This window comes from Macrotis lagotis, chromosome 1 (genome assembly GCF_037893015.1).
Source record: "Macrotis lagotis isolate mMagLag1 chromosome 1, bilby.v1.9.chrom.fasta, whole genome shotgun sequence".
NCBI lineage: Eukaryota > Metazoa > Chordata > Mammalia > Peramelemorphia > Peramelidae > Macrotis > Macrotis lagotis.
In genome coordinates, this window is record NC_133658.1 from 798,748,732 (window position 1) to 798,775,202 (window position 26,471).

Sequence of the window (26,471 nt, forward strand, 5' to 3'; positions counted from 1 at the left end):
TCAGTTTGTTCCTTCCAGCTCAAGACTTCTGGAATAAAATATAAATTCCTCTACTTAGTTTTTAAAGTTCTTCACTATCTGGCCTTACCCCATCTTTTCAGGCTCACTGTATATCACCATCTCTTCCCTCTCTCTACCATTCAGTCTAACTAATCTTTTCTGTTCACACACAGCATGTCAATGGTACAGGCTGTCCCCATGCCTGAAATATACTCCCTTCACATTTCTGTTATGGAATTGTTCCTGTTCTTCAAAACTGAGCTGAACTACCTTCTACATGAAGTCTTTTCAGATGTCTCCAACTGTGAAAGCATTTTCTATATGTCCTGTTCTATATTTCTATGTGTATTGATAATTTCACTATTAAAATGTAAAGTCCTTTTGATTAAGGATGGTTTTATTCTTGGTACTTGTATCCCCAGCATCCAGCCCAGTGCTTAGCACATAGTAAGTACATTATAGATGCTTCTTGATTATTAATTAATGGTCCACAAACATTTTAGACCTGTGCTAAGGTCTGAAGGTATGAAGGCAAAGTCGTGGTCCCATTCTAATGTGGCAGACAACAAGCAGACAAGTAGTCTGAGGGAAGGCACCATCTGTGAATGGTACCAGAAAAAGGCTCTTGCAAAAAGCAGAATTTAAACTGAGTCAGATGGAGCATCACTTTTTCTTTTTTCTTTTTTTTTTTTGAATTTTGCAATTTCCCCTGTAATCTTGCTTCTCTCCCCATCCCCCAAAGAAGGCAGTCTGATAGTCTTTACATTGTTTACATGCTATACATTGATCAAAATTGAATGTGTTATGAGAGAAATCATATCCTTAAGGAAAATATAAAGTATAAGAGATAGCAAAATTACATAAGAACATTTTGAAACACCACTTTCAAAGAACAAGGCCAATGCCCTTGGATCACAGGGCATATAGAGGAAGGTGGAGGGGGGCCAAATTGGGAAGGGCTTTAAAAGGCAAGAGGATTTTATATTTGATCCTGGAAGTAACAGGGGGTCTATTGAATGGGGATGGGAATGATACAGTTCACAACAATTTAGTAAGCTAACTTTGGCAGCTCAGTGGAAGGTGATCTAGAATGGGTGAGATTAACCACTGTAGATTGCTGTAGTTCTGACTAGAAGTGATAAGGGCTTTGTGAATTGAAAGGAGATATAAATGAGAGAGCAGAAATGATTTGGCAGCAGATTGGATATGTGGAATGAATACAAGATAGGTGAGGATCTTGTGAACTTGGATAATGGAGAATTTGACATAAGGAAGTTTGAAACATAGAAGAATTTGGTGGGAAAGATGAGTTCAGTTTTGGACATATTGAATTTAAGAGAAATGTAAGACATCCAGTTCAGATGTTCACCAGACAGTTGGTGATATAAGACTGGCACTCAGGAGAGACATTAGGGACAGATAAATATATGGGTGAATCATTTGCTTAGAGATAAATGAACCCATGGAGGGTGATGAGATCCTCATGACAGAACATGAAGAATACCTAGGACAGACACATGGTGAGGAAGAACCAGCAAAGGAGATTGAGTATGTCAGATAGGAGAAAGAATAGAGAAAAGTGTTAGAGAAATCCTGAAGAGAAAAAATTTCCAACAAATGGGTCAAAAGTTGCCAACTGTAACAGACCAGAATTGAAGGAGGCTGTTAGACTTGACATTTAAGAGATTATCAATAACTTTGGAGAAAACAGTTTCAATTAATGCTGGGAGTCAGAAGCCATTTGAAAGATAATTTAGTGTGTCAAGTGAGAGGAGAGGAAATGGAGCCATTAGTTGGAGATCTCTATGGTCCTATGATCATAGTATCCTCTTCCCTGAAAAATGTTCAGAATGCTTTGGCATTCAAGTACTCTAAGCTAGAAGCAATCTACTTTTCTGTGTTTATTTCATGTCAATCCACCTCATGTACTTCAAACTTTTGTCAAACTAGATAATTCTTTGCCTTCTTCATCATGCCCCATAAGTGCCCACATGTCCCTTTGATCAACAGTTGTCATCTTTAAAATGTCATGGAGGAAACATGGAAATTCTTCATTAAGATTCAGAAATCTGGGTTCAAATCTTAGCTGTCACCTTGCATAAATCATTTAACCCCTAAAAAATTGTTTCTTTCTTTGTAAAATGTTGGATTACAGCATATCCAAGAACCTTTCTAATTCTAAATCCTGTGAATGCCCTCCCTCTCCCTCTCCAAGTGTGGAAAATCTATATTATTAAAAACTTATTCTAATGATTCCCATACCAGGAAGCCTTCACTGTCCCCCACTTTATTAGCAACCATTTTTTCTTCCAAGAAAAACAGTATTTTGTTTTATGTTCTCTGATGCAATTTTCAAAGGACATTGTGCATTTTCCTTATTTGTGCATAATCTACAAGAGGACAAGGAACTTGTTTTAGCTCTCCAGCATCCAACAGTACTTTGTATACAGTGAGTATTAAATGATTGCAAAATTAATTAGAATGAATGAAAAATAGAAAATTTAGAATCTTCCCATTTTGTGGCTTTTTCAAGAACCAGTAAAACTGAGATTTTAGGTTATGAATTTATTTCTCATTTAAATTTTGGAAGAATCAAGAAAGCCCTGGAAATAGAGATATGGTATGGGAGGAAGCTTTTAAGAGGCCTCTTTAGCATATTTTTTACCTCCTCATCTCCTTCCCAATTCCACTAAGCACTGAATTCTTACCCAGTATTTGCTTAATAAACATTGGTTAATTTGGTTTGAATTGCCTGTTCTGAGTTGTCTTCTCCTTAGGAGCATCCTCCATATGTTCAAAGCTTCTGTTCCCCTGCTCCTCACTTTTATCCAGAATAAGGTGGGTGTTCAATGTTCCTTAGGCTAGTTCTCTGGGTTTCTCAGCCATCAGTGGGGACCTGCTTCTGCCTCCTCTGCAGCTCTTCCAGTCTGTGCTTCTGGTACTGGCTCATGCACTCCCTGAAGGCCTTAACTTGGGCCTGGCACTTCCTCCAGTCTTGGTGCTCAGCCATACACTCCTGCACAGCTTGGTGAGAGGCCATGCAACCTGTACGCAAAATCATCTGATCCACAGGATCCTCACTGTTTTCATCTGCAGCTGGCTGAGATTGTGTCCAGTTGTGACCCTGAGGGGCAGCAGATGACATCTTGCTGAGTGAACCTAGAATGAGAAAGCAAGATCTAACTGCAGACTTTTCAAGATGGAATGGACCTTAGGATTCAGGACACAGAATGTAAGAGATAAATAAGTTTGAGGCTCATACAGGAGAAGAGTCAGTCACTCAAGATCAGTGAATGAATCAGTGATTGGGCCAGGTCTCTTGACTTCCAACCCAGGATTCTTTCCACTGTGCTGAAACTTGATACTAACTGTACCATTCTATAGTAATTTGTTATCAAATGTACCTTGATTATAATAAAGCACTTCAAGTTTCAAAGTCTCATAAGGTATCTCAAAACAGTGCCATGAAGTGGGTAGGGAATGGATTCTTATCTTCATTTTACAGGGGAGGAAACCTAAGGTTTAAAGAACAGACTTGTGATAACGTGATAAAACCAAATTAAGTATACATTTCCTGAATTCAAATCTAGTCCTCATCCCACACTGCTTGGTTTTGGACTGGGTTTCAGGAGCCCAGGATTGAGTCCTGCTCTTCCCTTCATATCTGTGGTGACTGCTCTGCAGGCTTCAATACTTATTCTAGATCAAGGGTTCTTAACCTTGGAACTGGATTTGATTACTAAGTTTCTTTTTTTTTCTCAAGGCAATGGGGTTAAGTGACTTACCCAAGTTCACACAGCTAGGTAATTATTAAGAGTCTGAGGCCAGATTTGAACTCAGGTACTCCTGACTCCAGGGCCAGTTGGTGCTCTATCCATTGTGCCACCTAGCCACCTCTGATTACTCAATTTCTTGGTAGTCTTTTGCTTCCTCTGTTGATCTCTGCTACTATGGGTGTGATTATATTTTTTCTATGAAGATAACTCTTAAATTGATATACATGATCTTAATCTATCCTTTCAACTACAACTCTTCTGTATTTGCAATTACCTGCTGAGTATTAGGTATCCACCAATATGTCAAACAACACATCCAAATGCAACTCATTAATTTCCTTCCTAAATCTTCCTAAATCCACCATATCATTCTCCCATTAAGGTTCCAGTGTGGGGTGTCCTCTGTGAGCTCCTCCCTTACCTCCAGTCAGCTACCAAATTCTGTAGCACATCCTTCCACTTCTGTCCAGTAGGTTTCATCATCATTTATCTGAACTGTCCTAAGTTTGCTAAATGGTCTCCTGGCTTCTAGTTTCTTCTTTTTTCCAGTTCATCTTTTGTAAAGTTACCAGGAGGAACTTCCTAAGGCACAGGTCTGATCATGAAAATTCACTGTCCAAATTGACTTTTGTGGCTTCTTATTTCCTCAAGGGGAAAATACAAACCCTTTTTCCTGGCTCCTAAGGCCCTCTACAGCCTAACTGCAATCTACCTTTCCAACCTTGTTGGACACTTCTCCCCAGTTCCTGGCAAACTAAACCAATAGTTGTTTTGTTCTTCTATGTAGGGCAAAGCCTAGCACAACAGCTGGCACACAGTAAGCCTTTTATTAATGCTTGTTACTTGATTGATCTCAAACCTGCTTTCTCCTGCCCCTATACTTGAATGGTCCTCTATGCCTGGAATGCAGTCTCTCAACTCTTGCCTTTATGAGGCAGCTGAGTGGTACAGTGCAGAGTGGTGGACCTGAGGTCAGTTAGACTGGAGTTCAAATCTGACCTGACACTTAATTTGTCTGCCAAGGTTTCCTCAAGTGGAAAATGGATCGAATAAGAGCAAACACCTCCCAAGGATGTTGTAAAATTCTCAGCATGGTAGTTCTTATACAGTAGGTACATAATAAATGCTTGCTCCCTTCTCTTTCTTGCCCCATTCAGAACCCTTCCCCACCTACAAAGTTCATCTCAAATGCCACTTCCTTCAAAAACTTCCTCAATCCCAAAACTCCCTTCTCAAATTTTCCTGGGGTGCTTTGTGTAACTCTCACATTGCAATTCATATCCCTGTATGAGTTATCATTTATAACTCAGAATCATTAATTTCTTGAGCGACTGGACTGACATTTTTCATCTTTGTCTCCTCCCCAGCCAGCACTCTTTCCTTTGCCCAAAGTAACGGCTTTCTTTATAAACATTTTTACTAAGTTGAGTTGAGTGACCTCAAACAAGGCCCTTGCCTAGGCCTGCCTCCTCTTGGGCAAAAGAAGGGCATTAGATTAGATGGGTTCCTCTAGTTCTTATGTACTAGCTCCATTAGGCATCCGGTACAACCTATTTCCTAAGGCAACAATTCTGCTCCCCAGCCTCCTTCCCAGGCAGTCATACATTTTCTGCTGGAACACTTCCCGTTGTCTAGGAATCCAGGGCAGCCTGTTCCCCTGTAGGGTGGCTCCCATTTTAGGACTTGAGAGGAAAGCCACCTCCCATTAAGTCCCACCGGCTGCTCCCCTTATTTCCTCTGTCCTGGGATGACCTTTAGGAGGATTTTTTTTAAGTTTCTGCCAAAGATAGTGGCTTTAAAAAAAACTGATTAAATTAGGCATTATTTTTTTTTTAGTCTTTTTGGCAAAGCAATGGGGTTAAGTGGCTTGCTTGCCCAAGGCCACACAGCTAGGTCATTATTAAGTGTCTGAGGCAGAATTTGAAGCCAGGTCCTCCTGACTCCAAGGCTGTTGCCCTAAATTAGGCATTATAATGGCATATCATATAAATGATATAAATGCCATCTAGGTGCTTGGCACTTTATAAATATGATTAAATCGGGGCAGCCAGGTGACACAGTGGGTAGAGCACCAGCCCTGGAGTCAGGAGGACCTGGGTTCAAATCCAGTCTCAGACACTTAATAGCTGTGTGGCCTTGGGTAAGCCGCTTAACGCCATCGTCTTGAAAAATATAAAAAAAGGAAAGTAGGGAATCGGAGCCGCTGCGCTCCCCATTGGACAAACGAGGAAACTGAGGCAGGGGCTGGGCCGCCTGCGTGCGCGCGCCCTGCGGGCCCCGGCGCGGCCCCGCTCCCCCCGCACGACCGGTGTCCCACGGCGCCCCCTGCCGGCCGCGGGAGAGGCGTGAGCAGGGCCGCGCCCCACCCCCTCCCCCGCCCGTCTCTTCCCTGGCTCCCTCCCCTCCCCGGGGGCCGGGCACTGCAGCGCGCAGGCGCACACCCACCGAGCGAGAACCTGCCAGAAAGCGAGCGGGCTCGCCCCCGAGCCTACGTCTGCCGTGCGCAGTCCCGCGCCTTCGCCTCCCTCCGCGCCTTCCGAGTCCGGATTCCAAGTCCTCGGCCTCGCGCCCGAACTGCTTAACCGCCGGATGATTTCCGGTCCTGGCCCCGCCCTGCTCCACCATTTTCCACCCCTTTCCTTCATTTCCTGCCTTCCTCCTTCCTTCTCCTTTACGCTTCTTCTGTTCCCTCCTCCTCTTCCTTTTGCCCCTCCTTCCGGCTTGCTTATCCCACCCCACCCCCACGCCCACCCCCGCCGACCTCTGGAATTTCCGCTTCCGGCTCATCGAACCTCCCCCTACTTCCGGCCCATCCAACCTCCGCTTCCGGCCAAGAAGGGAATGAAAGGGATAGGGGCGGGGACAAGATGGCGGCACCTATGAGGATCCAGAGCGACTGGGCCAAAGCTCTCAGGTGATTTCCCCTCCTGGGCAGGCTCCGCCTTTGGCGAGGGACAGGCCCTTCCTGATTTGTCCAGAAGACTGCGGGGAGTAGGGGGGTCCGGCTGGGCCCGGAGCAGGGCGCCTGGAGGGGTCGTGGGTGTGATAACCCCGGCTTGTAGTTGTAGCCCGCGAGGTTCTGCGAAGCGCCGGGTGCAGGCCGTGGCCTGAGCCCTGGGGATCGGGCTGGGCTGTGCAACTGGGGTAGCGGCCATGCCCGGGCCGTGCCATCCCGCCTCGTGTCGGCTTCACCCAGCTTGGTTATTACAGGGAGATTCCAGGAACGTTGTCTTCACCCTCTTACTGCATCACAGCGAGATACTTGTCCTGCGTTAGTAGCTTCAGAATCAGGACCCAGATTAGTATCATAGCCCAGCAACCTGTTGTTATCATTGTCGTTATTGTTAAGGATGGATGAAGATTTAATTTTCAATTTTTTTTGCTCTCATTGAGCCATCCTTTGTCAGAAAGATTAAAAAGCAGAAAAAAGTTCTCATTCATCAAGTCTGACAATGTATAACGGTCTCTGCCCAGACTCTTAAGCCCTTTTATCTCTTTGAGTTTCAATTTACATCCCCATCAAGTATAACTAATAATCTTTGTACTTGTACTCTGTCTTGATGAATTGTGAAGAACGTGCTGGTTCAAATCATTTTGTGGACTCAGGCACAATAAAATTTTGATTTATTCAATTGATTAATCAGTCAGCTTTTATTAACATCTACTCTGCTAGTGCTGACTTTAAAGAAAAAACCTAACAGCGAAGGAACCTAAAATTCTGTTCGGTTGAGATGACAGTTTATTTGAAAAAGACTTAAGCGTTTTAGTTTGTAATGAAGATCAGTATGATTTGGCAATGACATCCAAAAATGCCAAAGCAATCTTAGACCTTGTCAATAAGCACGGTGTCTATTTTGATGCAGGGAGGTGAGAGTTTTGCTGTCCTATACCTAGATTAGTATTCCCTAGTGCTATGTTTAGTTCTGAGTGTCACATTTAGGAGCAACTTTGATAAGCTGTGTAGTGTGTCCAAAAGAGAGTGATCAGAATGGCCAGAGACTTGGATCCCATGCCATTCAAGGGTTGGTTGAAAGAATTTGATATTCAATCAGTATTTATTTTTGTCTCACATAAGCACTAAGCATACAAAGACAACCTTGAGAATGAAGCTGGCCTAAATGTGCATAATAGGTAGGGATGAGACTAGAATTCTAAATTTAGCTTAAGTTCCTGGTGAGGAGACTCATATAGGTCAACAGGATATGCCAGAGGTGAGTCTTGAATCCAGGCCTTCCTAATTTTCTAGTCACTACACAGAGATGTCAAGCATATACAACACTCCCTAGGGTAACTGGAACCAGATTAAAATGTAATCATCAAATATTTAACAAAATAAATGAAAATGCAATAAAATAGGGTTATGCAACCTGCCAGGATCCTGAAATGACCATATTTATGTTGGAGTTTGACACCCTTAGAGCACACAACAGCTGCTTCTTAGAAGTATTTATAAACAGATACAAAGTGACCTTGGAGAAGAGTGCCAACAGCTACAGAGGCCTGAAAAGACCTAATCAAGGATGACATCTCTTTTTGTATCTCTAACATTTAGCACATAGTGGGCATTTCATAAATGTTGATTGATTTATTGAAGAAAAAGAGATGAATGCATTTCAGGCATAGTGGGACAGCCAGTACAAAGGTAGAGATAGAGGATATGGAGTATCCTGGGTGAGGAACATCAAAGATAGTCAGTTTGACTGGATGGTTGCACATAGAAGGTAATCACAAGGCTGAAAATATAGGAATTTATTGTTTGGGGTGGAGACTATGGAGACTAGATTAGAGTAGGGAGATATTTGAAGCTGAAAGAGAAATTAGGAGGCAATTGCTGTAATTCGAGTGAGACATGATAAAGGCCTGAACAAGGTTTGTGAGTAAATGAGAGGAAAGATGGAGCTGGAGGTTGTAGAGGTAGAAACCTTAGAACCTGACAAACTGATTAGATTATGAGGGATAACGATAGTGAAGAGTCAGGGATAAGGCTAAGCTTTTAAACCTCTATTTAGTTTAGTTTAGCTAAGAATTAATGATAGATATTTGAAGAGTCTTTAAACTACTTAAAGAGGGATTAGATTTATTTTATTTAGTTTTGAAGTTCAGTTGTTATTTTTCAGCTCTGTGTGAGTAGGGCTTTCCCCCCAAAATTGTCCAGGTATTGAAACAATTGCTTTGTGAAAAAGTGAACTTATCAAGAAGAGGCTAGATAATTCTTTGTCTGTGATACAACAGATTCAATTTGATTATACCCCTTCCTAGGTCAGGTAATTGGTATATTAGAACATCCTGATCTGACCACTGGACCCAGATGACTCTGGAAGAGAAACTGAAACTGGCGATTTAGTGCAGTCCATTCTCAATCCTCACTGAAAGTTCTCACTCAAATCCAATTCATGTGCTTGTCATGGCATCACCTCCCTCAAGTGATGATCATTCTTTAAGAATGAAGGACAAGCAGTTGTTTTTTCCATGAGATATTTCACATTTTCTTCTAATTTTTCATTTTTGGGGGTTTTGAAGTATTGATTCCTGATTTCTGGTAAATTCATCAATCTCCCTGGAGTCTATTCTTTGTCTGAAGTATTTGTTCTCCTCAGAGAGTTTTCTTATCTCTTTTTTCCATCTGGCCAATTTTGCTTTTTAAAGCATTCTTCTCCTCAATAACTTTTTGTATCCATTTGACCTAAGCTGATTTTTAGCATGCTGTTTTCTTCACCATTTTTTTGGATTTCCTTGACTAGGCTGCTGACATCATTTTCATGTTTTTCCTGCATCTTTCTCCTTTCTGTTCCCAGTTTTTCTTCTAACACCCTCATTTGATTTTCAAAGTCTTTTTTGAGCACTGTCATAGCCTGAGCCCAATTTCTATTTTTCTTGGAGTCTTTAGATGCAGGAGCTTGTACTTCCTCATCTTCAGACTGATTATATTGATCCTTCTTGGGTTCATAGATAATGTATTTCTCAATGGTGTTTCTCTTGTTTCTCTGCTTGCTCATTTTCCCAGTCTAAGCCTGTTTTGGGGGTGCTTCCTGAGCTTTTGGGACACTCCCACAAGGGTCTCAGTGTGTGAGGCTCTGTCCTCCTGGTTTGTAAATGACCACAACCTTCCCCCCCCCACCACGGGGCTCGGGGGTGGGGTGGTGGCCCAGCTGTTCTATGCAGGGGGCCTGGACTGCGATCAGGATCTGAATGTGGTCAGAGCCCCAGAGTCCTATTCTAGAGGCAGAGGATAGAGCTCTACATCTTCTCTCTCTTCACTCCCCTCCCTAGGTTCAATGGGCTCATTCCCTGGGGGCTCCTGCTTCTGTTTCCTGGATCTGGAATGCAGTGGCCAAGCAACTTGCTGTGTGCCCTGAGGGCTGGGCTTCACTTGCTTGCTCTGGCAGAGGTCCCCCTGCTGTTCCCCCAATTTGTGCTTGGTGCTCCCCGGGGTGCAGGTCAGGAAACTCCCGTGCTGCTGTGAGCTGCTACTCCCAGCACCCTGGGACTGCCTCTGGGAGGCTGAAGTTCTTTCGCTCTGGCAGGCCACCCCTCTGGCGGGCTGCCCCTCTGACCCTGGGGAGCAGAGCCTTTCTGCTCTTTTCCAGGTGACCTTGAGTAGGAGAACTACCTCACTGGGTCCCTCTGGGTTCTGTCTCTTGAAAGTTTACTTAGAGTCCTTAGTTTCAAAGATTTATGAGGGAGCGCCTAGTACACATCCACTCTTGTTGCCATCTTGGGGGGGCTCAGGGCCTCTTGGTCCCAGGGCCAGGGATCTGTCTGCTGCACCACTCAGCTACCCTACAGCAGAGTCAGAGTGAAAGGAGAGAGAAAATATAGTACATGGTAGTGGAGAAATACAAAAGGAGGGAGTTGCGATCAGCAATGGCAACAGTGGAAAAATATGGAAGTAACTTTTGCCATGGACTTATCATAAAGAATGTGACCCACTCGCGACAGAGTTGTTGGTGTTGGAACAAAGACTCAAGCACATTTTTTTATTATTATTATTATTTTGGGGGTGGGGTGCAGGGCAAATGGAGCTGGGTGCCCCACCTGGGGCCGCATGGGAAGGTGATCTTTGGGCATCTGAGGCCAGATTTGGATCCAGGTGCTCCTGGCTCAAGGGCCAATGCTCTGTCTTCCACCTAGCCACCCCTACTATTATTACTATTTTATTTTATTTTGGGGTATTTTTTCTTTTTGGGGTTTTTTTTCTGGGCAGTGGGGTTTGGGTGGCTTGCATGTCACATGGCTGGGTGATTGTTGGGTGTACAGGGCTGGATGTGGGCTTGTATGCTCATAACTCCAGGGCTGGTGCTCTGTCCACTGCGCCACCTGGCCATACCTACAATTATTACTATTATTTTTTTAATTTTAATTTTTTGGAGGTAGTTTGTTTACTCTTAAACAAGAATATTTTATTAATGTATAAAAAATTGTGCAAAATGAGAATAAATAAATATTAAATATTAAAAATAAATAAACTAAAAAAATGAATAATGGAAAAAATAATAATAAAAACCAGTTTGTTGAAAGTGAAAAAAAATGTAAGCCCTTTGATGGCAGGTTTTCTTTTTGTTTGTATTTTCATTCCTAGTATTTAAGGCAGTATTTGACTTTTTTTTTAAGATTTTTTTTTATATTTTTTTGCAAGGCAATGGGGTTAAGTGGCTTGCTCAAGTCCACACAGCTAGGTAATTATTAAGTGTCTGGGACCAGATTTGAACCCATGTACTCCTGACTCCAAGGCTGGTGCTTTATCCACTACAGTGTTTGACTTCTTGCCAAGAGCCCAATAAATGACTGATTACTTCTTAAAGAAAAAAAAAAGAATGAAGGACAAGCAACATCAGCATCACTCCCATTCTAGCCTGTGTGTGCTTTACAAAGATGAAATGGGGTATTTACTATCAGGAAGCTAACTATCTGGTAACTAGAGATAAGTATGATAACATATGAAAGGTAAAATTGACTCTTGAGATTTCGAAGGATGAGATATAATCACTTCTTCCTGTGAGAAAATCAGGGAATACTTCAGGGAGATTTTGAGATTCTATAACTCTTCTACTTCTTCCCCTGATATTGCACCCCCTCAATACTAAACTAACTGGATTTGTATGTTTTTTCACAGAAGGAACGAAGGGGAAGCCTGGCTAAGCTGTCATCCCCCAGGTAATGCCTATGAATCTTCTCATTAATACCCTTCCCTCAAATAGCAAGAAATTCTAGTCCTTAATTGCAAACACTTGGCTCTTCCCAAATACAGACACTTGACTCTCCCCAGATCTCCTAATGAATTAATTCCTCCTCATTGTTGTTATTGAATTCCTCAGAAGCTTCCCTTCTTTGCCCTTGTTATATTGATGGTTTTCAAACTCCCTTACTGGACATTCCAACACTATCTCAGTGGATGTTACTTATATTTTTTTAATTATATATTTATTTTGCAAGTAGTGGCATTATGTGACTTGCCCAAGGTTACACAGCTAAGTAGTCATTAAGTGTCTGTGGCTGGATTTGAACTCAGGTCCTCCTGACTCGAAGTTCAGTGCCTTCTCCACTGCACCACCTAGCTGCCTCTCTTACTTGTCTTTTTAATTAGCCCATGAGCTTTATTTTTCCTTTTTTTTTTTTTATGTTTCCTTTTTTGCAAGGCAAATGGGGTTAAGTGGCTAGCTCAAGGTCACACAGCTAGGTAATTATTAAGTGGCTGAGGTCAGATTTGAACCCAGTACTCCTGACTCTTATCTACTGTGCCACCTAGCCGCCCCCTTTATTTTTCCTTTTTAAAAAAGTTTGTTGAAACTCTTCATCCTGGTAACTTCTCTAATCACCAAAGTAGAATCTTTCCTTTTACATGAAATAGTTAAGCAAAAACAAACTGATCATAGTCATGGCTGATAATGTGTCCTATATTCTATATTCCTAGGCCCTTTTCTTTCTATCAACAAAACGGCTCATAAGTTTTAGATAGTCCTATGACTTCAACTATAACCTTTTTGAGAATGACCTCCAAATCTGTATTTTTTTCCTTTTGTTTTTACAAGGCAATGGGGTTCAGTGACTTGCCCGAGGTTCCACAAATAGATAATTATCAGTTGTCTGAGGCTGGATTTGGTCTCAAAACCTCTTAATTTTAGGGCTGGTGCTCTGTGTGCTACACCACCTAGCTTCCTTTTAAATCTGAATTTCTGGTTCTTGTCATTCACTGAAGCTCCAATGTCCTATTGTCAATAGCCTTTTTATGTTTTTGTTGTTTTTTTTTTTTGCAAGGCAAATGGGATTAAGTGGCTTCCCCAAAGCCACACAGCTAGGTAATTATTAAGTGTCTCAGGCCAGATTTTAACTCAGGTACTCCTGATTCCAGGGCCAGTGTTTTATCCACTGTACCACCTAGCCACCCCTTCATTTGCCTTTTGAATAGTTCATTTGAATGTCTTCAGGTATTGTCTTGAGCTCAGGATCCAAAACATAGCTCACCATGTTATTATCTTCCCTGGCTTCCTATTTCCATTAGTAGTTATCACAATTCTTCTAGAGTTTCTAGGGCTTGAAAAGTGATTTCCCTAAATGTCTCTCAATTTCTCTAAATTTCTCTAGATTTTGCCCCTAAATGTCTGAACTGGGAGTGCTGTTTTCTTGTAATCATGATACTTTTTAATAAATGTTTATTGAATGAATTGTCTCTTACATTTATTCCGATCTTTCTATGCAAGTTAGAGTCTTTGACCTCTTAGTCCTCTTGTGCTTTTGAACTCCATATCCTATCTTGCTGGCTGAATCCTTCCCTGCCTTTCCAGATGTCAAGATTGGATTTTCAGGTCAACATGTTTAATCCTAATCCTCAGTCTTTACTTTTTTTGAGAAATCTTTTATTTATTTTGTCTTGTAGGGAAACCTACTTTATATGGCAGATTAATATGCCAGGGAATTGACTCCAGTGGAATCCCAGAGATCACTGCTTCAGAAGGATTTGTTGTGAATGAAGTTAGTAAGGTAGGTTTTTTTTGCTCCTCCCTATGACATATATATATATATATATATATATATATATTATATATATATATATGTATGTATAAAGTATATTTGATTTCAATTCCTTATAGCTACACTACTCTCAGGTTATTACATTTGCGCTTTGTCTGTACTGTAACCAGGTAGTTCACAAGTTGTGCTTCATTTATTTGAATAATTTTATTGTCTTTTCCTCCTGTGATTGTGTATCCCTTTAGATTTTGCTAGAGTCGTCATGTTTCATTTAGAATCAGTAATGAATATAAGGTAATTAAGACACGTAGCTTTCTTTCATTATTGAAGTTTGCAGCTACTCAGTGGACTGGATATTGGAGAAGCCCTCATGAAGCTATGCATTCTATGGTTAGGTTGGTTTTGAGTGAATTTGGAGATTGGAAACTAGGGTTCAATTTTTATTCTGCTCTCACTTGTGTTACCTTAGATAAGTCCTTTCCTTTCCTTTGTCTAAATCTCAGTTTCCATAAAATTAGATGATTCTAAAGTCTTTTTTAGTGCTGATATTCTGATCTTTTTGGTACTTTGATTCTCTGAACATGAATAAGATCAGAATAGACAAAAGATGGTTAAAGCTCCTTGTGTTGTATCAATAATCATGTTCTGTCCTCTAAGCATGGATGCTCACAGAGCTTTTGCCCTGGCCCCTCTTCTTTCTCTTTGATTGAACCTGTCTTAGAAGTTCATGGAGTATCTGAGGCAGAGCTTCTGCTGATCTAGACAGATGACTTCTTCTGTAACTTGTAGTCTCAAAGGAATGCCTGGGGCACCAAGAAGATCATATAGGTAGAAAGTGGCAGGGACAGAACTTGAACCCAGGTCTTTGAATCCAAAACTAACTATCCATCCACTTTGTCTTGCTGCCTTTCTTCAATTTTGACTTCCTCTCCTAGGCCCACCTTACAACCTCCCCATCTCCACATTTTACCAGATTTCTGTTAGGCAGCTTCACTTGGGTGCAGTAGAGGCATTTTGAATTCAATTTATCCAAAAATGGAACTTGTTCTTTTCCCATCCTAAATCTATTTCTCCTCCAGACTTCTCATCCTACCTTCATTCCAGACATGCAGGTTTATAAACTTGACTTATCCTCAACTCATCTTCTCTTCCCTTCCCATTTCCTCATACTCAGTCAGATGACAGATCTTGTCAGTTCTACATCCACAAAATTGCCAGAACATTCCATTATATAAAGAAATTCTATCTCTACAAAGTTCCATTATGTAAAGAAAATATAGTCAGTTATTTGACGCAGGAAACACCACTATAGTTTAGACCTTCATCACTTCTAGATGAGCTTTGAGGATTCTTCCATCATTAAATCCTGTGACCTTTAATAACATTTTGCTTTACAATAATGAAAAAAGATGATGGGAATGCTAGAACTTTAATCTGGCAGCATTATTGGTTATAGGCCAACTTGTAGAGAGTTTTGGAAATTCTAAATCATTTTTGATTAACGAAAAGCAAATTAAAAAGAACTCTGAGGTACTACCTCATACTTATTAGATTGGATAATATGAATATGAATAATAATATGATTGGATAATATGAATAAAGGAAAATGATCATCATTGGAGAGCATGTGGGAAAACTGGACTCTAATGCATTATTAGTGAAGTTGTGAACTGATCCAACTATTCTGAAGAGGTAACTATGCCCAAAGGGCAATAAAACTGGACATATCCTTTGATTCAGCAAGACCACTCTTTGGTTTGTATTCCAAAGAGATCATAAAAAGGGGGAAAAAACTCATATATACGAAAATATAACTCTTTTTGTAGTGGCAAAGAATTGGAAATTGAGGGAATGCCTTTTAATTGGTGAGTGGCTGAACAAATGATGATATATATAAATGTGATGGAGTATTATTGTTCTGTAAGAGATCATAAGAAGACCTTCAGAAAAGCCTGGAAAGTCTTGCATGGACAGATGCTGAGTGAAGTGAGCAAAACCAGGAAAACATTGTACACCTTAAGGTGTAATGATCCACAGTGATAGATGTATCTCTTCTTAGCAATATAGTGATCAGAGACAATTCCAAAAGACTTGTGATAGAAAATGCCATCTCCATCCAGAGGAAAAAACTATAACGTCTGAATGCAAACCAAAGCATACTATTTTTACTTTTTAAATTTTGTTTTTTTGTTTTTCAAAGTTTTTTCCTTTTTGTTTTCTGATTCTTCTTTTACATCATGACTTACCCTTGAAGATTAATGAGATTATAGTTGTTAACACTCATTTTCCAATAAATTGGATAATAGCATCAGGCTAAGCTGACCTAGCAACCCTCTGCTTTGGTGAAAAATGTGATAAAGAATGATGAGGAATAGCTAAGTACGTAAATTTGCATGTGTAGACAAATGTGCTTGCACACATGTATTATGGAGCAAGGAAGAAGGGCTGGAATGTTAAGACCTTAAAGAGGAGAAATTTTCCTATAAGCAGAAATCTAAATATTTTGTTAATGGAATGCAAATTAGAATTGCCTTACTTACCAAACTCTATTTTTCCCTCCCATTTTAGAAAAGCATTCACATTTCATGTCCAATGGAAAATGCATCTTCCAAATTCTTAGTACCAACTACCACCTTTTCCAGAATTCATGCAAAGAGTGTAAGTATTTGGCTTAATGGAGAGAATGTGAAGGTATCGGGAATTTTAATTTTTACTATTGGGGTGATATAAATGTATTCATAATTAGTGAAAATTGATTCCTTTGCATTACAAAATGAAGCTTTAGATGGAAATAGACTATCCTGGAGGAGAAAGAGTTCTGACTTGGGAATCAGGACACTTGGGCCCTAGTCCTGATTTTGCTGCTTATGAGCTATGTATTCCCGGGCCTCATGTTACTTCTTAGTGGCTCGTTTCTAAAATGAAGGGTTTAGACTAGACTTTGTTTCTTGTAGGTCTAAATTCTATGACCATAGATGCCACATGATACTAAGGTCCAAATCTTCCCCAGGCCAGATAATAGCTTTTTTGGAGATAGTGATGGGAAGTAGATCAAGCTGATGTGACTGAGGTAAACACTTCTAGTCAGAGGCATCATCATTACTTGCTTCTTAGCAGCCTAATTGCAAGGACAACAAAGATATATACCCTACCATGCCAGCAAGATGCAGGGTAGGAGAAGCTATTTAGAGGCTTCTGGAACATTGGTAGAAAGTATTTGCCATAAAACCTAGAACAACTGCTGCAACTGCTCACAGACAAGCAATGTCATTTGTCAAATGCAGTTCCCTTTTTTTTTGTTTTTTTTTGCAAGGCAAATGGGGTTAAGTGGCTTGCCCAAGGCCACACAGCTAGGTAATTGCAGTTCCTTTTTAATAGTCATCTTCAGCTAGTAATTCCTATCAAGATTCTATTTTATTCCTATTTCCAGCCTCAATTCCTGTTTTGAGTTTTTGTGCTGAGGCTGGGCCGATCCAGTCTTTGTTTAGTCCTGACCCTCATTTCTTTTTTTAATTTTTTTTCCTGACCCTCATTTCTTGAACTCCTGTTGCTAGCCTTTGCTGCCACTGGGGTGTCTTTGTTTAGTCATTGTGAGTTTTGAGCTAATGTGCATCATCTCAGGTCAGAACACTGCAGTCTTCATGCTAACTACTTATATTGTAGGTCAGAGTTCTGTCATTTCATAGTTTGAAGTCTCTCAACCTCAAGTACATGCTCAAAAATCTGGGTTTCCAATACCCCTAAGGATTCCCTATCAGTGCATTTTGGCCGTCCACAAGCCAGGCTTCAGGTGCCCCTGAAATATCACTCATTAGAGTGGCTATAGGTTTCTAGCCTATTTATTCCAGGATATGCTGGTTTCCCTTGGGGGGACCACTTTGCCAGTGCTTCCTCTTGTCTTTTTAGGTAGTCTGAGACTGGATGAAGGCACTTGTTTCTCTTGAGATTTCTTGATTTTTTTTTGTTTTGTGTTAGAGAGCTATATTCTCTATGACCTTTCATGATGCCAGATGGCTCCTTTTCTTAATTTCTTTGAATGTGTCATTTATTCATTTGTGCATGTCTTCTGGAATATCTTGTATGGTTTCTGGTTCCATTCCCAGTGTTCCTGGTACTTATGGGTTCTTATTGGTACTGACTGTGTAGGAACTTGACTTTTTTTAATCCTAGTTTTATATTGTATTTTTAAAATTAATTTTCTTCTCTTTAATGCTTCTGGATTTGTTTGGTTTTGGGGACCAGTGGGTAACACTCTTGCTCTAACATCTTGGTTCAGTCTGGAATATTTATCCCAGAACACAGTGACTCTTGGTTCCTATGTCTTCCTCCTCACTTGGCAGGAAAATCAAGTTGTTTGCAGCTTGTGAAACGTTTCTGGACCCTTTTAACCTTCTTTTTTGAGGCTATTGTTTTACACTGATTAAACAACCTTACTTAATGATGATAATCAGAGCTAGTGTTTACTTTTATCCATTTCCCATTTTTCAGACTCAACCCTGTGTTTAAAACAGTCTGTTTAGAGTTGTAATTCCAAACAGTGTTGTCTCATTGTTGCCGTTCTGATTTTTTCCTTTGTATTAATTAGGCATTATTTGACTCAACACATATGATTCTGAAGTGATTGCCTTATCAATAGGCAGTCTCAGGTGGCTCAGATAGTTAACTTCATTTTGTTGTACTGCTGTTTTGTATCTGAGGTCTGATTTGAACTTGTCTTTTCTTTTTGTTTTTTAAATTTTCCTTTTTTTTAATGTATTTTGAATTTTACAATTTTCCCCTCTAATCTTGATTCCCCCCCACCACAGAATGCAGTCTGTTATTCTTTATATTGTTACCATGCTAGACATTGATCTAAATTGTATGTGTTGAGAGAGAAATCATATCCTTAAGAAAAAAAAAATAAAGTATAAGAGATAGCAAAATTACATGATATGATAACTTGTTTTTTAAATTAAAGGTAATAGTCTTTGGTCTTTGTTCAAACTCTACATTTCTTTCTCTGGATACAGATGGTGTTCTCCTTTGCAGATACCCCAGAATTGTCCCTGATTATTGCAATTAAGAAATGAGCAAGTCCGTTAAGATTTATCCTTAGTCCCATGTTGTTCTTCTGGTTTTGCTTATCTCTCTCAGCATCAGTTCATGTACATCCCTCCTGTCTTCTCTGAATTTCCATTCCTCCTGGTTTCTTTTTCTTTTTTCTTTTTTTTGCAAGGCAATGGGGTTATGTGGCTTGCCCATGGCCACACAGCTAGGTAATTATTAAGTGTCTGAGGCCATATTTGAACTCAGGTACTCCTTACTGCAGGGCCAGTGCTCTATCTACTGCTCCACCTAGCTGCTTCATCTCCTGGTTTCTAATAGAACAGTAGTTGAACTTGACTTTTCAACTTCAGTTGCTGCCCTTCATTCCTTGTACCTTAAGCTCTCATATCATTATCTCTGATGAGAAAAGTGAAGTTCAGAGAGATTAAATGACTTGGCTAATAAGGGCCTGAAGTGACAGTTGAGCTCTGGTTTCCTTCAAGTCCATCCTGGCTCTCTTTATATGTTTCCTTTCACTCAGAGGTCCTTGGATCTTTTCATTCTGGATTCTGATCAGTTCACTCAACTGAAACTGCTCACTCCAGAATGTTTAGTAACTTATTGTCAGATCTAAAATTCTTTTCTCTTTCTTCATCCTTCTTGATCAGTTTCCTACATTTGACACTGATGATCTCTGTTTGTTTTCTCTTAGACATTCTCTTTTCAGTGTTTTTGTAATAGTACTCAGCTATTTCTCCTGTCTGTCTTACTCTGCTTTCTTTGTGGGCTTTATGATCATTATTGGGGGGGCCCCCCATGGACATACCCCCGGTTCTGTCGTGTTCCCTCTCCCTCTTTCTCTTTCCCTCCCTCACTCCCTCTCCTCTTCTCTCTCTCTCTCTCTCTCTCTCTCTCTCTCTCTCTCTCTCTCTCTGTCATCTAATCACTTTCCATAGGTTTAAATACTTGCTTTGTGCAAATGAATCATAATTCTTATGTATTTAGTTGGTCTTTCCCTTGAACTTTGGTCCCAAATTTTCAAATGTTGTTATGTTTTTCAAATTGGATAGCTGAGATACATCTCAAACTCAAAAAATCCAAAAATTATATCAAATACTCCCTTCTTTAGATTTCATTATTTCTGTTCAAGGTATTACCATCATTCCTATGTCTCAGACTGTTAATCTCAAATTAACCTCAGTTCACCTTCCTTCACCCTGCAAATTAATCATTTCCCAAATACTGTTTTTTATACCTCTACAACTTCTAGAATCTGGTCCTTCCTTTCTACTCCCACAGCTTTTGCCTTTAATTCAGCCCCTCATCACTTCTTTTCTTGAAGGTTTACCTTTCTCAAGTTTTACCCTCTCTAGTCCTTCTTACATAATTCGGCCAAAATGATTTTCTTTAAAAACGATTTGACTAGAGGGTGGCTAGGTGGCACAGTAGATAGAGTACCAGCCCTGAAGTCAGGAGGACCAGATTTCAAATCTGACCTTAGACACTTAATAATTACTTAGCTTTGTGGACAAATCACTTAACCCCATTGCCTTTATTGATTAGAGAAATGCAAATTAAAACAACTCTGAGGTAATAATTAACACTTAATCAGATTAGATAATATGTCAAAAAAGCAAAATGATCAGTGTTGAACAGGATATGGGAAAACTGGGACACAAATGCTCTATTAGTGGAGTTGGAAACTAATCTAACCATCTGGAGAGCAATTTGGAATTATGACCAAGGGACAGTAAAATTGTACGTGCTCTTTGGTCCAACAAGACCGCACTCCTAGGTCTGAATTCCAAAGAGATCATTAATAAGGGGAAAAAACTCACATATACAAAAATATTTATAGCAGCTCTTTTTGTAGTGTCAAAGAATTGGAAATTGAAGAGATACTCATGAATTGGGGAATAATAACAAATAATGGTATGTGAATGTGATAGAATTCTGTAAGAAATCATAAGCAGGCAGCCTTCAGAAAAGCTTGGAAAATCTTGGATGAACTAATGCTGAATGAAGTGAGCAGAACCAGGAAAACATTGTACACATTAATAGCAACATTGCGTATTGATCTTTTATGAAAGACTTAGGTCTTAGCAATACAGTGATCAAAGACAATTCTAAAAGACATGATGGGGGCGACTAGGTGGCACAGTGGATAGAGCACTGGCCCTGGAATCAGGAGTACCTGAGTTCAAATCCAGCCTTAGACACTTAATAATTACCTGGCCTTGCCAAAAAAAAAAACCCTAAAAAAAAAGTCAAAAGACATGATGATGGGACAGCTAGACAGTACCAAAAAAAAAAAAAAAAAAAAAGACTTGTACCGAAAAATACCATCCACATCCAGAGGAAAAATTATAGAATCTGAATATTGACTGAAACATATTATTTTCACTTTTTAAAGCTTGTTTTATTTTTTTCTTTTTATCATTGGCAGGGAGGAGAGAAGGGAGAGTAGTAGAAAAATGTGGAACTCAAAAGTTTATAAAATGTTTAATTTGAAAACTATCTTTACATGTAATTGAAAAAATAAAACAACATTAAAAAAAAACAAGAAAGATTTGATCACAGGGCTCACATACTCAACACTAGGGATTCCTTATTGCCTAATAGGAAGAAATAAAAATTTTCTCTATCTCTTTAAAACCACATCAGCCTATCTTTTTAGTTGAATTAAATGTTATTCCCTGTGCTAAAAGTTGGTAAGTGTTTCCTTAAATGGTATTGAAACTATCCTGAAGATAGATTAGCCAAGAGGACAAAGGCTCAGGCTCTTGACATCCTATGTTTGTTAACAAACCAATTGTCCATTCTTATCCCTCTTCTGGTACAATGAACCACTCAGTAGGAGATTCTTTTACTAAAGATGTATTGAGCAATTCTCAAGCAGTCTAGAAAATCAAAACATATAGTCATTGCAAGTAAGAAAATTGAGAAAAGATCAGTCATCAAGAAAGTCCAGAGGTTGCAGGAGTTTTCCTGCTAAAATCTCAAAATCTGCTTAAATAATCCTCTGGATCATTATGCAGTGCAAAACTAACCCAACTGCCCAAGACTGCATAATAACTTCCTTGCTTGTAACAGTTCTTGCTAGTATTAGGAAATAAATAAGGACCTTTTTCCTATTTGATGGTTCTTTTTATGAGAAGATGGACTATTGTGTTATTAAGTTCACTTTTGTGACTCTGGCCTGCATTTGGTAATGGTGACCAAGGATTAGGAGAAAAAGTGTCGTGGGCCAAAACTGGAGAGAGATGAAGCAACTCTCTATTTTCTCACAGCATGAGCTAGATTGTTAGAAGCAAGAAAGTTATGATATAGACTCGACCTTTGTTTTAATTTTTCCTGTAGGTGGATTGATTTAGGACCTAGCTGGAGGCTCTTGAGTAAAACATATCAAAGTAATATTTGAGATTTTTGCAGGAAACTCCTGAGTCCCTATGGATCCTTTTTGGCAGAGTTCTTTTTTAACTTTCATGCCTGAAGTTTAATTCTCTGAATTGTTTTTAAGATGCCTTGAGAATTGCTTCTAACTGAGAGTACTGAAGTATGATTGCAGTAAAAGGACTTGTTTTTTAAACCTTTTGGCTCTGAGTAGTCACTTGTCCGTAAAACAGCATAACAATCTCTGAAATCCCTGTTCTACACTATGCATTCTAGTCAAACTGTCCTCCTCTCTTTCACATGAAACCCCACCTTTCATCTCAGTGCCTTTGCATTAGCTACCTGCCATTCCTGAATGAAATGTCTTTCCTTCTTATAGAATTTACTTCTCCCTTCATAATGCTATTCAGGCATCAATGTCTCTATGAGGCTTTCCTGATTTCCCCTGACCACTATCAGGTGTCTTTCATTCTGGATTAGCTTGTATTATTTTGTAATTATTTGTATGTACTAATTTATATTTATAGTCATTCTTTTATGTTTATGTTTTATATATATATATATTTTTCACAGTAAGAACTGTTTCATTCATTGTATTTGTAGTACTCCAGCCCATCCTGATGCCTGGCATATAATACTTGTTGATTGATGGACTCTTTTTTACTACAGCAAGAGAAAAGTTTTTTTTTTAAAGGATGATAGCAAGAGATTCAAATGGGTTGGACATTGGGGATTGGGAGATTCAGCTGGAGTATACAGGTGCAGATATGATAGAACTATATACTGAATTTGTTTAGTTAGCCTATATCCATTATTTAGTTGAATGCTCTTTGAAGACAGATACTGGGTCATTTTCCATCTTTGTTTTCCTAGAACAAAGTTGGATACACAGGTAGGACCTAAAGAGTGACTTTTAATGATTTGATATGGCAGCATCCTCCTAAACCACAAAGAGCTGGCTGTAGATAAGGGAAGGGGTTACTTAATAACTAAGGATAAGAGGTGCAATGGACAGTTATGTGACTGTCTTGATTTGTCTTTGGGAGATGTTGAAAAAGCAAGGACAATGTTCTGTGTCATGTGCAAAGGACATTTTGAAGTTTGTAACCTGAGGTATTTCTAAACAGATAACATGCTTGGACATTTCTAGTGGAGGAGGCCTTGGAGTATCCACCAGCACTGATGGAACCATGAAAATCTGGCAGGCAGCTAATGGAGAGCTCAGAGTAAGTGAATGGAGGGATTTGGGGGTCTTGCCTAAGAATAGTTTGAAAAACAGCTATTTATTGCTACTGATAGTAGCAGCAACAGGTTGAGGTGATGGGGATGGGGAGTGGGGTAGGGAGGTGACTCCACTTAGACTGTACTAAAAGAATGCTTGTCTAATGAACTTCATTGGTAATAATAAAAATAACAATGGGATCATAGACTTAAGAACTGAAAATAAATTTTTAAAGAGACCATCTGGGTAAACATTTAATTTTATGGGTAATGAAACTAAAACCCAGGATAAAAATGAACTAACCAAGGTCACACAGGTAATAATTACCAGAGCTAGGAATCAATCCCAACTCTTGGGTTTCAGTGCAGTTTTATTTCCATTTTACTATACTTCCTCATAATGATAGGTCATATTTATATAGCAAATGAAAGTTTACAAAACACTTTTTTTTAGGTTTTTGGGTTTTTTTTGCAAAGCAAATGGGGTTAAGTGGCTTGCCCAAGGCCACACAGTTAGGTAATTATTAAGTGTCTGAGACTGGATTTGAACTCAGGTACTCCTGACTCCAGGGCCGGTGCTCTATCCACTGTGCCACCTAGCTGCCCCCTACAAAGCACTTTCTTTGCTCACAATAATCTTGTGAGGCAGGCAATATGGATGATATCTCCATTTTACAGATAATAAAATGGAAGCTCAGAAAAGTTGAGTTTTGCTCTAGTTTCCATGTCTAGGCAATGTTAGCTGTAGGATACAAGCTCATCTATTCTGGCTCCCACTCTATCCTTTTTATCCACAATAATACATTCTTTTTCAAAGCATCTAAGTGGAGTCTGCTTTATCATTTGTTAGACTGAAGAGCTTTTAAATGGACATTTTATGGTCCATCAGATGCAAAGTAGCGTAAGAGTATGTGAGAGCAGGGCTAGAGATTGAATAAATGAACAGCCTCTTGGCTGTGAACACCTTTTAGCTTTGGGTTTTGTGACTACTACCCTGGCTATATCACATAGGCTCCAACCAAGTATGCATGCCTGAGAATAGTTGGTTAAAAGAATCCCAAGTCCTAACAGCTCTTTTACACTTAGAATCAGGCATAGGGGGCAGCTTTAATATCAAAATTTAGTACTCCAAGAGGACTTTCAGGTTGAATATGTCTTCCATTAGAACACATTGAAGTTCTTCTTTGACTTAGTTTGGCAGATAGATCTGTGACCTTAAAAACTCTTCAAACTAAGATATGCATGTCTTTGATGGCACTTAGAACTGTTGCTGGTCTGACCTTAGAACTTCTTCTATTTGGTGAGACATACTAAGGTTTGCACTATGCTCATAACCTTTGAGAATCTGTCCAGATGTGTAAAGAGGACTCAAATGAAAACACATCAAGATAAAAAAAATTAAAATTGATAACATTAAATAGATAAAGCAAACTATCTGCCCCCTCCATTCTTGTGGTTAGAAAGATGAATCAAAGGTCCCACAGACACCCAGAATACAGTACTTTCCTTTCTTCAATGGGTCTCTTATTTTAATTTCCATATAGATATTGGGGGATAGAAAATAACAAAGGATAGACAAGAGAACTAGCATGACATTTTCTTTTGTTTTTCCAGAGAATACTGGAAGGACATGTATTTGATGTGAATTGTTGCAGGTTTTTCCCATCAGGCCTTGTAGTTCTGAGTGGGGGAATGGATGCCCAGGTGAAGATTTGGTCAGCAGAGGATGCCAATTGCGTGGTGACCTTCATGGGTCACAAAGGAGGTATGATGGGTCGTTCTTCCAGATGCTTCACTTATGGTCCCCAGAAACATTGCTTGAGTTAGGAACAATTTCTCTGTCTCTTAACCTGAAACAAATAATGTCTGATGGAGTGGGAGGAGTTCGTTATTTGCAGAAGAAAGTCCTAGATTCTTTTTGCTCTGGGGGCTCAAGTTTATTGTTTATTGATGGGGAAAGGAATTTATAATACTTCTATTTGTATTTTTAGGGGTAAAATATATTTATATGGGGTCTTTGCAGAGAACACCAAAGTATGTACAAATATCAAGTCTCCTAGTCAAATTTAGCAATTTGAATTTATGCACATACTCTTTCTGCAACACCGAGGCCTCAGGTAGTACTAGGAACAGATTGATTATCTTGACCTATTTTCCAGGCTAGGTTTTCTTCACCTCAGGTTGTATTCAAATATAAATATTACCAAATAAATTGTAAACGCATACAGAGAGATTGTTAGTAATTTAAACTGATATAAAAATGTACTGTAAGAAATTTGGGAAATTATTATATGCTTTGAAAACTCTCTGAGGAGAACAAATCCTTCAGACAAAGAATAGAATTCAAGGAGATTGATGAATTTACCAGAAATCAGGAATCAATACTTCAAAACCAAAAAAATGAAAAATTAGAAGAAAATGTGAAATATCTCATTGAAAAAACAACTGATATGGAAAACAGACTTAGGAAAGATAATTTAAAAATTATTGGTATATCTGAAAGTCATGATCAGGAAAAGAGCCTTGACATCATTTTCAAAGAATTAATACAGGAACATTGCCCTGATATTCTAGAATCAGAGGGCAAAATAGAAATGGAGAGAATCCACCGATCCCCCCAAGAAAGAGATCCCAAAAAACCAAACCCTAGGAATATTATAGCCAAATTCCAGAACTCCCAAGTCAAAGAGAAAATATTACAAGCAGCCAGAAGGACACAGTTCAAATATTGTGGACCTGCAGTCAGTATCACACAGGACTTAGCAGGAACTACATTGGAAGCTCGTAGGGCTTGGAATATAATATACCAGAAGGCAAAAGAGCTTAGAATGCAGCCAAGAATGAACTACCCAGCAAGGCTGAATGTCCTCTTCCAGGGAAAAAGATGAACTTTCAATGAACCAGGGGAATTTCAAATGTTCCTTTTAGAATGGCCAGAGCCGAACAGAAGGTTTGAACTTCAGATACAGGACTCAGGTGAAGCATGGAGATTGGAGGAGAGTGGGAAAATATGAGGGACTTAATGATGATGAACTGCATGTATTCCTGCATAGAAAAATGACACTGATAATACTCATATGAACCTTC

At 39.5% G+C, this 26,471-nt stretch overlaps 2 protein-coding genes across 2 annotated transcripts in view; one reads left to right on the forward strand and one right to left on the reverse strand.

The window, feature by feature from the left end:
• Positions 1-695: 695 nt before the first annotated feature.
• Positions 696-6,471, reverse strand: COA4 (cytochrome c oxidase assembly factor 4 homolog). Its single transcript, XM_074216850.1, has 2 exons — positions 6,222-6,471; positions 696-3,159 (listed from the first exon to the last, which is right to left on the reverse strand). The coding sequence occupies exon 2, from the start codon at positions 3,143-3,145 to the stop codon at positions 2,879-2,881; it is 267 nt and encodes an 88-aa protein (XP_074072951.1). The 5' UTR covers positions 3,146-3,159; positions 6,222-6,471; the 3' UTR covers positions 696-2,878.
• Positions 6,267-26,471, forward strand: part of PAAF1 (proteasomal ATPase associated factor 1) — an 81,697-nt gene continuing 61,492 nt past the window's right edge. The window contains exons 1-6 of the mRNA XM_074216848.1: positions 6,267-6,690; positions 11,890-11,930; positions 13,651-13,754; positions 16,314-16,403; positions 23,291-23,389; positions 24,999-25,149. Coding sequence (XP_074072949.1) covers positions 6,644-6,690; positions 11,890-11,930; positions 13,651-13,754; positions 16,314-16,403; positions 23,291-23,389; positions 24,999-25,149 — 532 coding nt within the window. The 5' untranslated portion in view covers positions 6,267-6,643. The remainder of the gene's footprint in view (positions 6,691-11,889; positions 11,931-13,650; positions 13,755-16,313; positions 16,404-23,290; positions 23,390-24,998; positions 25,150-26,471) is intronic.